We start from the raw sequence: 15,723 nt of genomic DNA on the forward strand, positions 1-15,723 counted from the left end.
CACAAATATTAACAATTATTGCGTAAAATTGGCTCAATCCAATTCCCAAGTGGCATCAGCCTAAAACTGAATGCTACCCATTTCTCAGGTTAACTTACTAAGTCACTAAATCCAATTGTTCCAGACATTTTTAATTCATTGTATTGTATTTAAATAGCTATACCCTTAGTTTAGGGTGTTAGAATTAAGGTGTACTTTCTTTCACAAATACTTCTGCTAAAATATACTTCCTTTCTCTTTACACTGAACTGCTTCATCTGTCAGTCTGCCCTATCCATTGACCTATGTTACCCTCTAATTCTGTATTGTCCTGAAGGACAATCACATTCAATTTGAAATGTTAACTCTGGTTGTCTCTCCACAGATGCTGCCAGACCTGTAAATAATTTCTAGCACTTCCTGTTTATCTTTCAGATTTGCAGCATCTACAGTTTCTTACGTTTATCATCACATAATCCTCTGTGTTCCTCTCAGTTCGCCATGATCACAACTGATATCATTATCCGATATCAATGTCAACCCTTTCCAGCATCTAGCCAAAATCATCTTGTTAATTGTTTGACAAAACATTACGGCATTGTAGTATACACATCATTTAAGTGTATGGCGTATCTATTTAGCCCTACTCTTTGCTTTCCCCATCACCCACCCAGCCCCACATATGCTTCTCTGTCTGTGTCTACATTTTTTTATACACTGAACTGTATCAGAGCAAACTGTGAGAGGAACTCTTATTAATGGATGGCAGGATTTCCATGACTGATGTTATTTCACCTTACCAAATGCCTTCTGAAAATCCAATAAATAAATAAATCCAATAGATCATCTACATATTCTGTGATTTCCTCCAAATGGGCATTTTGAATTAAACTGCTTTTTTCTAATATATTTAACCTGTTCCTGATTATTCTAGGAGATTGTAGAGAAACGTAATACTATAAACTAAGCTCATGAGTTCATTGGGATTTTGCAGCTGGAGCTTTATAAAATAACACTGTAATGGCAGAGGTAGTCTGAATGTAATAGGCTGTCTTCTTTAATAAATAAGTCTTTTCCCAATGAATTAAGACAGATCTCAGTTTTTATTCCTTTACAAGCTGTTCCTGTAGATCATCATTGACGCCCCCTCATTTCAAAATGTGACAAAGAGCTGATCATCTGCTCTCAACAGATAACAATGCCTAGCCACTCCTACATTTGAGATAAGGAACAAACATCAGACACATTGGCCCATGTCGACTCTTAAGTCAACAGCTGCTTGACGCACACAATGAGTGCTCAAGCTTTCAGGACTAACACTCATTGCCATTTTGATGATCAGAGATAGCAAACTTTTAAATTCTGAGCTCAATTGCATAACTGTAATTCCTCTAAACTATGCTTGTTATAGTATCATAACATTTGACAAAACAACAAAAAATGGTAAATCGTTTGTGAACATTCTTCTTGTTTATATAGACATGATATTACAGCTTCACAGACCGTGTGGTGTTGAACTGAACATTAAAAAGATGATATTAAATGTTTGCTATTTTCATATATATGAAAAGTGCATTCAATATTTATTTGCATGGTTGAAACTAAGGAGCCGGACCAGTCTGTGTAATGGATCGCCAGTCTTCGCAATAAACAATGACTAGATTGACCTGTAATTAACTGACTCTTCCATCAGGCCAGACATCTGTCAACAAGTTTGTAAATTGTGTAAGTGACCTTTATAGAAGCTGACAATGCAACATGGAGCACAGCCTCTGGGCTGGATGCGCCCAGTGAGAGATTTTTGGACATCATGCATAATTCTGGAAAAAGATATTAAAGCACAATGGGACAATCTAAAAAGCTTATTAAACAAAATGAGAGCAACTGTTTACAAATTCTCCAAATCATTTCATGGAGTTGAGATTTGCAGCATTTTGAAGCATTTGTACTGTTAAAGAATAGGTGAGGGGAATTGGGAATTGAAATTTGGAATGCACAGAGGACCTTTATTTTTCCATTTGAAGCAGGTTGCTACGACCTCAGATTAATCACAAAAAAGTAGGAGGGATATTTTACCAAGCCACCAAGGATGAAGAAGACCATAAAAAGACGACCAAGGGTTGTCCTTGCATAAACATCTCCATAGCCAACTGTGGACATTGTGACCATAAGTAAGTAGACGCATTCCCAATAAGTAAGTGGTTGGGAATTTTGGAAGTTTTCCCAAGGATCCCCTGAGTTTTCCACCTATGAACAGTTAGAAGAAAAAATAGTTAAAAATCTGAAGCGGAAGAACAGGCACTAAGCAGTGAGTGTGCAGCGATATAGCTACAGCACCACCTACTGTCAACAATAGCACATTTACATCATACAGCAGTTCAGAATGTGATTTACTTGGTTTTAAACTATGCAAACAGAACAAATGACTTCTGTTATGTTTATTTGAGTTCACTGGACTGTCTAAGCTCCAAAAGAATACATTATGTTCAATTACGACTTAAGGTTGGCTACACATATGTAAATGCTGAATTCAAAGCAAGAAGATGGACCAATAAGCCTGAAATGAAAATATCCCTTCACCTACTGTCTCCCCGTTACTCCTCACATAGGAGATATTGCACAGTAATAGGTCATTCAGTCCAAACATTCCAAAGAACTGTATATGCTCTACCCAAGTCTCTGTCTATTTTTCTGCATCTAAATCTTCATAGCATCCATATTTCCTTCCACCTCTTATGTTAGTTTAACATGCCTTAAATTCATTAAAATGATTCACTTTAATCACTCACTGTGATAGCGAATTCCATAATCTCACTGCTTTTGGTAAAGAAATTGCTTCTGAATCCTGTACCTAATTTTTTGATGACCATCCAAGATTGGTTAGCTGTAGTTATGCAGTTTCCTTAACAGAGAATTACTACTCTTGTACTGGATTGGTAAGAGCACAATTTCAATTTACTTGAAATCTCAAACAAATTTACTTAGCAGATAAATTGATAATTTGCAGCAACAGAGTAACTCAGTAACCCATCCTTAGCTTCCTGTGCTGCTGCTTGGAGTATACTGAGCTCTTAAGGCAGTTCAACAACATTCCCCCCTTCCCACAAGATAAAATTCCACACACTAAGAGGGAAAGTGTACATTAGGTTGTTCCAAAAATATTTAATAGGAACAACTTCTAAAACATTATGAGATTAATAGTCTAAGAGTCTGCATAATTCACATACGGTTTGACAATCTTTCCAGATCTCATGATGGCATAACCTTCTAGAGATTCAGACTCTACATTTACCTGTTCTCAATTTATTTCTGTATTGGTCTCTTGTGTATGGTTAGAGTGTTGGTTGTTGTCATGATGATTTTCCACACCATTATCTGAGTTTATCTTTGTCTGTTTTCTATGACTGTTGAAGTACAGTACAGTCCCTTGAGTTGCCTTCTGTTTCTCCTCAATGTTGCTCCATTTGATCTTGTGACTTTGTAGAATCTAGGCTCACTATACTCTTTGGATACTTCTGCAGATTACCAGATTCCCTGGCTAGGATGCATGGCATTTACCTCTTGTCTTTGTACAGATTAGGCATTTTCACACATGTTCGTCATGAACAAGTTTCATTCTCCCTGTTTTTTTGTGAAGTTAGTTTTGCATTTCTGAAAATTTGAACAGATGATGGGTTGGAAGCGTTGTCCTAACTTGTCTTCCAAGATCACTGCTTGTGACAATATGCCCATATTTACTGGTGTAGCATAGCTATATGAAGGTGCTGTTTTCTCACCCTGCATTCTATGATAAGTGCTTTAACAACGTAATCTATTTGACCGTTAGATCTTGAATTGTAGATGTGGTTTACATCCCATTTGACAGACCTTTTCTGAAAAAGGTATGTTGGAGGAATTTTTAAGAAGCCTGTTCGGATAATGCAATGACATATCTCTGGTCCAGGTGGAACTTGAACCTGGACATCCTGCCACAGAGGAAGGTAGGGACACTATCACTGCACCAGCACCGGCCTAGGATTGCCTGTATGTTGTAGTTCAATGTCAGATATGATCTCATCAGGTGTACTGAACAGACTGAATGTAGTATTCTTTGGACATAATCTTGCTTGAAGGTAGAGGCAGGCCTGAAAGCGAAGGTACTTCTGTTTCAGGTCAGATTGGGTTTTCTCCAGTAATTACACTCTTTGCAGCTCTTTGCATTTGCATACATGGGTAAGCCGTCACATTTTATAGGCAGACAAGAAATTCTGCCATCGCCAAGGTCTCCAGGCTCCAATTTCTGGGTGCCATATTTAAAAGGTACCAAACAACATTTCATTCTCTGCAACCCAGAAGCATAACTCAGTTCTCAAATGGTATGTAAGATCATCAACCAACACTGGAGATGTAACAGACCAGGCAAACTGTGCCACTGTGTTTTAGTGTTGTCTCCCTCAAGATCCTCAAAGGCTGTCCAGGAGAGAAAGGAAGTGTCTCTCTGCATGAATGGCTAGAAAAGGCCATCTTGACTGACAAAGGCAGCCTGGACAAAGCTAGCCGTGGTAGTCAGCGTCCTTGGGTGGCCTAAGCCAATCTGTCTCCAGCACTGAAAAAGGGATGAGCAATTGGTTGCACTCCACCACTGTTCACTCAATGCTTCATGCCCCTATATGTGTGAGCAGCATTATAAGATTGTCACTGCAGAGTACTGTCGCAAGATGCTTTAAATCCTAACAAACCCGATTTGACATTCTTAACAATGACACATGTAGACAATCATAGCTCTGGACACTGACATCTCTATCTGTCTCTATTAATGCAAGCATAGTGCTCATCTCTCCATGCTAATGTCTCTTAATGTGTCTCTACTTCTCCAATAGTGGAAACATTCACCTTGCTGGGACGACTCTCACTTTCTGAAAACTGGTCTCACTAAAACAAACCCTCACTAAGCCTAGTACAGCTAATGAACTTCTATACTTTATTAGTAATGAGGTGGCACAGATACCTAGGCAGAAGAATGTCTGGCAGAGGTGCCAGAGACCACTCGCAGACTGAAGTAAAGGGCCGGGGAGACTGTCCACATTCTATCTGATGTTATGGCTCCACTATGTGAATGCATGGCAGCCCCCATAGAATGGCTGGTGGCTGTCTTGGACAGCGAGGTCATACAGAACAATCACTATCAGCTGAACATGTGTGAGAACCTTCGTGAACCCTCCCTCCAGAAACCCCATCCCCATCAAAAGTTGAGACTTGCCCATTGCACACAGACAGGGAGGAGGAACAACAGCGAGGTACCAAGGGATTATCATCTCAAGACACTGCAGAGGTGCCCTGCTGCACCACCTACCTTTATCTTCCAAAGACGCAGATCCGTCCATCAGGTCTGGCCAAGGAGGTGACCCCTACAAACAGTGGTATCTAGGCACCAGACAAAGAGGTCACCCACCAAATTTATCTGAGGCAAGGCAGTCAGTAATCCTCCTCAAGTTTAGTTGTGACACCAAGATGTAGTGATAGGAAAAGAAGAGCTACAGAATATAAAAGTTACTTTGGATGCATGGGTGCACAACATGACACTGGCATAAGTCCAGCACTTTGTATGACGTTCCTGTGGTCTTTTCCGATCTTTTAAGGCTCCTCATTATTTACATTTTCCTTGTAGATTATGCTGAAGTGCACTGTTCAATGGGGGTGTGAAGGGGTGGAGGTGTGAGGGGGTGGTGAGGAGGTTGGAGATAAACGAAAGGGCAATACCATGAAGGGACGTTCACAGTCAGGGGGTCTGACTGGTGTTTCTGATTGAACACATGGTTGGAGAACTGGTTTAGGAGGGAAGATACCAGATTTCTGAGACATTGACACCAGGACCTGCACAATCGGGATGGGTTATATCTTACTAGGTCTGGGACTAACATCCTTGCAGGGAGACTTGCTAGTGCAACTGGGGTTAGTTTAAAATAGTTTGTCAGAAAGCCGAGAATCTGAAGGGAAACACAAACTGGAAGGGAGCTAAGCTGGTAACAGCAAATAGGAATGCTGCAAAGAACATTAGATGACGAGAGAACCAAAGTCAAGCATCGAGTATGCCTCAAATGCGAAATGAGTCAAAAAGACAAAGTTAAGGGAACTTTGCGGGAATGCATGCAGCACTCTCAACAAAATAGAGAATCTAAAGGCACAAGTAGTTGTAATTAGTTATGATCTAATTGGCGTTTCAGAAACATAACTGTATGATGTCCAGGACTGAGGACTGAACTTCCAAAGATAATCAATATTTCGGAAGGACAGGCAAGGAGGAAAGGAGGTGGAGTTGTACTGATAAAGTCATGGGATCAGTACATTAGTAAGGGTGAATCTCTGATCAGGAGAACAATGTGTGGAATTTGTTTGGATGAAACTTAAGAAACAGCTCGGGGAAAGCAGACATTGCTTATAAACTTCCTATCAGTGGTGGTAGTGTGAGGCATAGTATAAATCAGGAAATAAGAGAAGCATGTAGGATGGGCAACAGAGCCAGCATGGGTGACTTCAATCTGCATGTAGACCAAATGATTACAAATACTATAGAAGACAACTTTCTGGAGTATCTTGAAGAACCAACTAGAGGATAGACTATTATGAATTTCATATGATGCATGAAAAAGAGCTAAGAAAGAGTCTTCTTTTAAAAGAAGCTTTACAGATGTGTGACACTGATATGATATGAGGCAAGGGTGTTAGAATTTGAATAAGGGTAATTATGAAAGCTTGATGTTCAAGTTAGCTGAGCTGGATTGAGCAAATCCACGAAAAGGCATGACTGTACATAGGCGATGGCTAGTCTTTAAAGAATTCCACAAAGACCGTTCCCTCCGTGACTACCTGGTCAGGTCCATGCCCCTCTACAACCCACCCTCCAATCCTGGCACCTTCCCCTGCCACTGCAATTGCAAAACCTGCAACCACACCTCCTCCCTCACCTCCATCCAAGGCCCTAGAGGAGCCTTCCACATTCATCAATGTTTTACCTGCACATCCACCAATATCATTTATTGAATCTGTTGCTCCCGATGCGGTCTCCTCTACATTGGGGAGACTGGACGCCTCTTAGCACAGCGCTTTAGGGAACAGTTCCGGGACACCCGCACCAATCAACCACACCGCCCTGTGACCCAATATTTTAACACCCCCTCCCACTCTACTGAGGACATGGAGGTCCTGGGCCTCCTTCATCGCTGCTCCCTCATCACCAGACGCCTGGAGGAAGAACGCCTCATCTTCCGCCTGGGAACACTTCAACCCCAGGGGATCAATGTGGACTTCAACAGTTTTCTCATTTCCCCTTCCCCACCTCACCCTAGTTCCAAACTTCCAGCTCAGCACTGTCCCCATGATTTGTCCTACCTGCCTATCTTCTTTTCCACCTTCCACTCCACCCTCCCCTGCCTGACATATCACCTTCATCCCCTTCCCCCACTCACCTATTGTACTCTATGCTACTTTCTCCCCTCCCCCACCCTCCTCTCATTTATCTCTCCACCCTTCAGGCTCTCTGCCTGTATTCCTGATGAAGGGCTTTTGCCCGAAATGTCGATTTTACTGCTCCTTGGATGCTGCCTGAAGTGCTGTGCTCTTCCAGCACCACTAATCCAGAATCTGGTTTCCAGCATCTGCAGTCATTGTTTTACCTTTAAAGAATTATTACATGTCTTACAGTCCTTCAAGGTGCTAAACTCAAGAACGAACCCTCAACCATAGCTGCCAAAAGAAGTTAATAATAGTATAAGGTAAATGAAAAGAATTATAAAGTGACCAAAACAGTAATAAATCTGAAGGTTGAGAACTTTTTTAGAATACAGTAAAGGAGTGTCAAGAAACTGATGAGGAAAGAAAGAAGAGAATACAAGTACAATCTAGCAGAAAATGAAAATAGATTGTAACAGCTGTATAGGTATGTAAAAAGGAAACATTTGGATAACACAAATGTCTGCCCACTAAAAACAGAGTCAGGAGAAATCATAAAGGGGAACAGAGAAATGGCAGAAAACCTAAAGGATATTTTCTGTCTGTTTTACTGAGGAAGATAAAATACATCTCCCAGAATTAGAAATCCAAGTGACTAGGAAGAATAAGAAGTTGAAGAAAATTAGTAGAAGATTGTACTGGAGAAATTAATAGGGCTGAAAGTTCAGAAGTCTACACCCCAGAGTGTTGAAGCAAGTGGCTATAAAGATTAGATTAGATTACTTACAGTGTGGAAACAGGCCCTTCGGCCCAACAAGTCCACACCGACCCGCCGAAGCGCAACCCACCCATACCCCTACATTTACCCCTTACCTAACACTACGGGCAATTTAGCATGGCCAATTCACCTGACCTGCACATCTTTGGACTGTGGGAGGAAACCGGAGCACACGGAGGAAACCCACGCAGACACGGAGAGAATGTGCAAACTCCACACAGTCAGTCGCCTGAGGCGGGAATTGAACCCGGGTCTCTGGCGTTGTGAGGCAGCAGTGCTAACCACTGTGCCACCGTGGACGTGGCAACCAAATGTACTATTTCCAAATTTGCAGTTGATATAGTTGATGCATTGGTGATCATCTTCCAAATTAATTCTGGAATAATTCCTGCAGATTAGAAGGGGGCAAATATCACTCCACTGTTTAAGAAAGGAACAACAGGGAACTACAGTTCGAACAAGATGTTAGTGAGGTCTCTTCTGGAGTACTGTGTCCAGTTCTGGTTGTCCTGTTATAGGAAGGATTTTATGAAGTTGGAGAAGATTCAGGAGAGATTTACGTGGATGTCACCAGGAATGGAGGCTTTGAGTAATAAGGTGAGGCTGGGACATTTTTCACTGGAGCATAGGAGGTTGATAGGTGTCCTTATAGAGGTTTATAAAATCATGAAGAGTATAGATAAGGTCAATGGCAGGTGCTACATCCCTAGGGAGGGATATTTTAAATCTAGGGGTCATATTTTTATAGTGAGAGGAGAAAGATTTAAAAAAGACATGAGGGGCAAATTTTCTTTTTACACAGAGTATGGTTCATGTGTGTAATGAACTTCTGAAGGAAATGGCAGATGTGGGTACAGTTACAATGTTTAAAATACATTTAGATAAGTACATGAGTAAGAAATGTTTGGAATGATGTGGGACAAGCAGAGGCAGGCGGGACTAATTTAGTACGGAATTAAGGTCAGCATGGACTGACCGGATCAAAGGGTCCGTTTCCGTTCTGTATGACTAGAATTCTACAAACTCACCAGTCTTACAGTGATATGAGGTAAAATAAAGAAAAAGATAAATGGACACTTGTGTAATACTGATCTTATTGAGCACAGCGTGGATTTGTAGATGGAAAATAGTGTTTAATGTATGTGAATGTGTTTGTGTAGTTAATTTGGATTTTCAGGAGGCTTTTTTAAAAAGTTCACCTACAGAGATGGATTAGCTAAATTAAAGCACACAGTATACAAGATAATGTGCTGCCATGGGTTAAGAAATGGCTAACAGATAGGAATGAATGGGTCATACTTCCGCTGGCAGACTATGGAGAGTACCAGAGGATCAGTACGTGGGCCCAATTGTGCGCTATATATGAAAAATTTGGACGTGGCAACCAAATGTACTATTTCCAAATTTGCAGTTGATATAAAGCTATGGAGGAATGTGTGCCGTGAGAAATGTAAAATACTTTGAGGCGAATTTGGACAGACTTAGTTTGATCTGACAAGAACATGACTAAATAGATATAATCCAACAAGTTAAAAAAAATTTCAAAGGCACAGACCCATCATCTATGGTCAACTAGCAACGGGAAAACTAAAGAAAAATCATATAAATCATGCAAAGAAAAATGGCATATCACAAGATTGGACAAAATATAAAAAACAAAGAATTAACAAAAGGTTAATAAACAGGGCTACTTAGAAAGAAAGGGCTAGCCAGGAATGTAAAAACAGATAAGAGTTTCTATAAATATTTAAAGGAAGAAAAAAAAAGAGCATTAGTTTCCTATAAAAAGTGAGATTGGAAAATAAGGAAATGGCAGATGAATTGAATAGGTAAATTGCAGTATTCTTCACTACAGAGGATACCATTTCAACTATGATTAAAGGAAAGCCAGCCAATTTACTGTATTTAGATTTTAGGAAGGCATTTTATGAAGATGTCATATCAAAGGTTAATGCAGAGAATTAAAGCTCATGGTGCAGGATATAGCATATTGGCATGGATAGAAGCTTGGCTGCCTAACAGGAAGTAGAGAACAGACATAATTTTTTTTCAGGTTGGCAAGATAGGTGACCATAAGAAATAGAAAGGGGAAGGAGGCACAGATAGGAATAATGCCTTGGCTCCTAACAGTAGCTATATGTTGGAACAGTGAATGAATCAGGAGGTAGCAAGGCCATGTAACAAAGGCAATCACCTGTTTTTAATTCAAAGAGAGACGTGGGATCACCGACTGTGTTGGCATTTATTGGTGATCAAGTCTGGTAGTGAGCTGCCTTCTTGAACCACTACAACCCATGTTTATAGGCAGACCCACAATGCTGTTAGAGGGGGAATTCAGGATATTGACTTGGAGACAGTGAAGAAATTGCAAGATAATGATGGGGAATACATAATCATAATGGATACATAATGGAGAGGAACCTGCAGTTCGTGTAAAGGGGTCATTTCCCTTGTCCTTCTAGATGGAAGTGGTTACCTAAGTGAAAGTTGCTGTCTAAGAATCTTTGGTGAATTTCTACAGTGCATCTTGTGAGTACTACGCACTACTGCTGTTGAGTGCTGGTGGTGGAGTGACTGAATTTTTGTGGATATGGTGCCAATCAAGCAGGATATTTTGTCGTAAATGGTACTAAGAACTCAACCAGCCAAGTGGGGAGCATTCCATGACAATGTTGACTTGTGCCTTGTAGATGACAGACAGACATTGGGGAGTTAGGAGATGAGTTACTTGCTACAGTATTCCTAGCCTCTGACCTGCACCTGTAGCCACTGCATGTGTCTGGCATGTCCAGTTCTGCTCTTGGTTTCTGGTAACACCCAGGATGTTAATAATGGGGATTCAGTGACAGCAATGCCATTGAACATCAAGGGGCGGTGCTAGATTGCCTCTTATTGGACATGATCATGGCCTGACATTTGTGTGGTGGGAGATATAATCTATGACTTGTTGCATTTGAACGTGGATTGCTTTTAATGATGCTTTAATCTTCATGTAGATAGAGATAGTCAGATTGGCTGAGGTAGTCATGAGAAGAATTCAGAGTGAATTCAGGACAGTTTCATAAAACAATACATGTGCATCCAGCTAGGAATCAGGCTATTTTGGATCTGGTGACGTGTAATGAGGCAGGTTTAATAAATTATGTCAGTATAAAAGATTCCCCAGGAAACAGTGACCATAACATGATAGAATTTAGCATTCAATTTGAGAGGGAGGAATCTAGATCAAAAACAACTGTGCTAAGGAGGACCTGGGATTCTAGGAAGGGGAAAAGTCAACCATGGATAACCAGGAAAGTTATAAACAGCTTCAATGCGGCAAAGATTAGTGATAAACCAGAGAATTGGGAAGCTTCAAAAGCCAACAAAAAAACACACAAAAGCTAAAGATAAACTTTGAGAACAAACTTGCAAGTAATATCAAGACAGACAGCAAGAGCTTCTTTAAATTTAAAGAAAAAAGAGAAAGAAAGTGCACAAAGGACTCCGAGAGAGGTTGGGGAAATAACATTGGGGAACTAGGAAATAGCAGAGGAATTGAATAAATATTTTGTATCAGTCTTCACAATAGAAGACACTAATAGCATTGTAAAGTTGTTATATAACCTGGGGCAAAAAGTGGTGAGGAAACAATATAACTATCATGAGAGAAAAATTGCTTGGGAAACCAATGGGGATAAAGGCTAGTCCGTCCTCTTGTGTGATGGGATACATCCTAGTATATTAAAGAATGTAGCAACAGAGATAGTGGCTGCAGTGGCAGTAATAATCTTCTAGATTATGGAAATATCTCAGAGAAATGGAAAACTGCCAAATTTAACATCTTCATTTAAAAATGAAGGCAATGAAAACAAGTAACTATTGGCCAATTAACTTAACATCTGCTATTAGGAAAAATAGGGCAATTATGAGTTTACTGGAATTCAAGTTTACTAGAATTTTTTGAAGAAGTAACAATCAGGATAGATAAAGGGGAAGCAGTGGATGTAAAAGCTTTGGATTTTTTTCAGAAGGTGTTTGATAAGCTACCACACATTTGGCTACTTAATAACAGAAGAGTCCATGATGCTGGAAGTAGTATGTTAGCATGGATAGAGGATTGGCTAACTAATCAAAGACAGATGGTTGGGGTAAAGGGGGACATTTTCAGGACGGCAACCTGTAGTTAGTAAAGTGCCACAGGGATCAGTCCTGGGGGCACAACTATGTACGAAATGTATTAATTGCTTGGATGATGACAGTGAATACACGATAGCCAAATTTGTGGATGACAGAAAAATTGGCGGAAAGGCAATTGGTGAAGATGCCACAGAGTGTACAGAGGCATTTAGACAGGTTGAGCGAATGGGAAAAAGACTTGGCAGATGGAGTATAATGTGTAAAAATGTCAAGTCATGCACTTTGGAAGAACAGATAGATGAGCTGAATATTTTGTAAATGGGGAAAGATTGCAGGAGAGAGAGATTCAGCAGTCCTCATGCATGAATCACACAAAGCTAAAATCCAAATTCAGTGGATAATAGGAAAGACAAATTAATGGCCAACTAGCCTTTGTTCCAAAGGGAATATAAAAACAAAACTTAAAATTATACAGGGCACAAAGTCAGACCATACCTGGAATACTGTGTACAGTTTTGCTCCCCTTATAGAAGAAATGATATATTGACATTGGGGGCAGCTTAGAGAAGACTCACAAGGTTGAGATTCTGGGAATAAAAGGAATTTGCTTATGAGGAGAGGTTGAGTATGTTGGGCATGTGTTTAGACGTTTAGAAGAATGAGAGGAAACCGTAAGAAGCATAAAAGATTCTGAGGGGGCCTAACATAGCAGACGTTGGGAGGTCCCTTCCCCTTACAGTCTAGGACTGAATGACATAATCTCAGGGGAAAGGATTGCCCATTTAAAACAGAAATAAGGAGGAACTTTTCTCTCTCTCTTCGAAGGTAGTCAAACTGGAATGCTTTACTGGGGAGGGCTGTAGAGGCTGGGTCATTAAGCATATTCTAGGCTCAGATGTACAGAGTTTTAAATCAGTCAGGGAATCAAGGGATATAGGGAAAAACAATAAAATGAAGATGACGATTGAGATCAGCAATGAAATGGCCTACCTCTACTCCTACGTCTTATGGATGCGTTTGATTCCTGTTCCTCAGAATCATGGAAGTTGACATGTGAACTAATGTGTTTAAAGGAACACAAAGAATAGATGGAAAATGATTTATAAAATATCCAGAACAAGGGGACAGAATCTGGACCAGTTAAGAGGAAATCCAGGAAAAGAATAACACAAAGGGTTGGGAGATCTGGGTCACTGCGCTGTAAAATCTCCAATTCAAAGTCAACTGAGGCATTTTAAAGAGAGATGGATGTGTCAAGAAGGCATTTTAAAGAGAGTTAAGGATCTTGGCAAAATCGAGACCAAAATAATTGATCTGCCATGACAAATAAAATTAGTGCAAAACACTCCCTAGGCTGATTGGCCTCTTCTCGTTCCTTGATTTAGTAATAGTCAGTAATGGACTATGGATATATGGTGATAATATCATTTCTGTCAATGCTTCATTGTGAATGGTATCATACAAACATTTACACCCACCTTAATACTAGCAATGCTTGGGCTTCCGATATTCAATAAATGGACATTAATGCCACAAAATAAACAAAGGTGCATTCAGATACCAACTTCAACATTGCTCAAAACTTCAAATGCTTAGAAAACAGCTGGAAATTGTTAACGATATTACTACAGTCCCAAAATACTGTTGCTTTATAAACATTTGCAACTACCCATCTCTATCAGCACAATAAGTTGACTTTTGCTTGACCAGGTTCGGGCCTATCAAGAAATGTTAATGGTAAACACTAGTAGCATCAGGTGCCAAGCAAACATCTGGGCAACACAATGCAGATTAACAGTTATTTACTTAATGCAGATTGTAGTACTGGACTGGATTTGGAATGCAGTTTTTGCAATATAAAAATTCAAGCATAAAAGCTATTAAGATATTAATTAACATTTTAACACGATGACAATTGACCTCTTGAAGAAGCTGTTGACACAAATGATGGTTGGCAGTGAAATTGAGTACTTACCAAATGTATGAAGCCAGCTCCCGTTAGCCATGTGCTTATAAATATGGATAATAGATTCACCAACTTGATGGAATTGCTGTCCAAAAGAGAAAAATAAATACTGAATGGTACTGTTTAAGAAAACATATGAAGGTGAGTGTTTATGCATTTCTACAGTACTTGGTCACATGAGTAGTCCTGAAATATCTGAAATGCACAATTTCAGGGGGCAGCTGTGAATGATCAGAAATTAAACATTAAAACAAAACCAGAAAGTACAGGAAATGCAAAGCAGGTTAGTCAACCTCAGATACTAAGCAGTCTGTGTCCAGACACAGCAAGATTTGGGCAATAAACAGGCTTGGACTGAAAACAGCAGGTAACATTTGCACACACAAAGACCATCTCCAATAGCAGAGAATCTAACTATTGTTCCTTGATGGTCAATGATATTATCCATCACTGAATCCCCCACAATTAACATCCTGGGCACTTGCCATTGATCAGAATGCCTTTCCATTTTAACACTGCACTGAAAGAGGAGGTGAAAGGCTAGGAATTCTGCACTGAGTAATTCACCTTGTGGCCCCCCCAATGCACAAGTCAAGAATGCAACTGAATTCACTCCATTTTCTTGGATGGGTTTAACTCCAACACAACTGAAGAAACTTAACATCGTTCAGGAAAAAGCATCCTGCTTTTTGGCAATATACCCATCACGTTCAACATTCACACCCTTCACCACTGGCACAGAGTGGGCTGCATTGTGTACAACCTATAAAATTGACTGCAGTAACTCACCAAAATTCCTTCAACAGCACTTTGCAAACCTACCAGCCTCTGAAACCAAGCAGAATAAAGGCAGATGTATGGGATCACCACCACTGCATGGTCCCCAAGTAACACACCATCTTGACTTACAATTATATTGCTGTTCCTTCACTCTCACTGCGTCAAATCCTCAAATTCCCTTCTGAACATCACTGGGGGTGCCCATATATCCTAAAAATTACCGTGGCTCAAAATAACAGCTTGTCACCAGCATCTCCAGGCCAAATAGGAATGGACAATAAGGGCTGGCCTGGTCAGAGACACCCATATCCCATAAACAAATTTTTTAAAAACCATCTTAGAGTACTTACTACTGCTCAGAGAGCTGTGTCAGTAAATTCTGAGACCAAGTTGTCTGAATTCATCCATAACCTTTTCAAATGGGTAATATTGCATCATAAAGATGAGAAACACAGAAAAGCTTACTAGAAGAGAAAGCTCATACTTACCACCAGGAAACTGAAAAGAATATTGTCTTTAACAATAAAGACTATTTGTGTTTTGAAATTGCACAATTTACCTTACAATTACATGGTAACAGCATAATGGCACTTTTCAATGTCAGTTATACATTGAGTCGCAGGCATTTGTAGTAAGATCAAAAGAGATACATTTTCTTTGATTGATAGCATTC

At 40.0% G+C, this 15,723-nt stretch overlaps 1 protein-coding gene across 36 annotated transcripts in view; it reads right to left on the reverse strand.

Moving 5' to 3' along the window:
* Positions 1 to 15,723, reverse strand: part of kcnma1a (potassium large conductance calcium-activated channel, subfamily M, alpha member 1a) — an 847,042-nt gene that overhangs the window by 259,932 nt on the left and 571,387 nt on the right. For all 36 annotated transcript variants that reach the window (XM_043678944.1, XM_043678947.1, XM_043678946.1 and 33 more), the window contains 2 exons: positions 14,280 to 14,355; positions 2,056 to 2,226 (listed from right to left, as the gene is read on the reverse strand). In XM_043678944.1, coding sequence (XP_043534879.1) covers positions 2,056 to 2,226; positions 14,280 to 14,355 — 247 coding nt within the window. The remainder of the gene's footprint in view (positions 1 to 2,055; positions 2,227 to 14,279; positions 14,356 to 15,723) is intronic.

The sequence above is a fragment of the Chiloscyllium plagiosum genome, chromosome 38 (genome assembly GCF_004010195.1).
Source record: "Chiloscyllium plagiosum isolate BGI_BamShark_2017 chromosome 38, ASM401019v2, whole genome shotgun sequence".
Lineage (NCBI taxonomy): Eukaryota > Metazoa > Chordata > Chondrichthyes > Orectolobiformes > Hemiscylliidae > Chiloscyllium > Chiloscyllium plagiosum.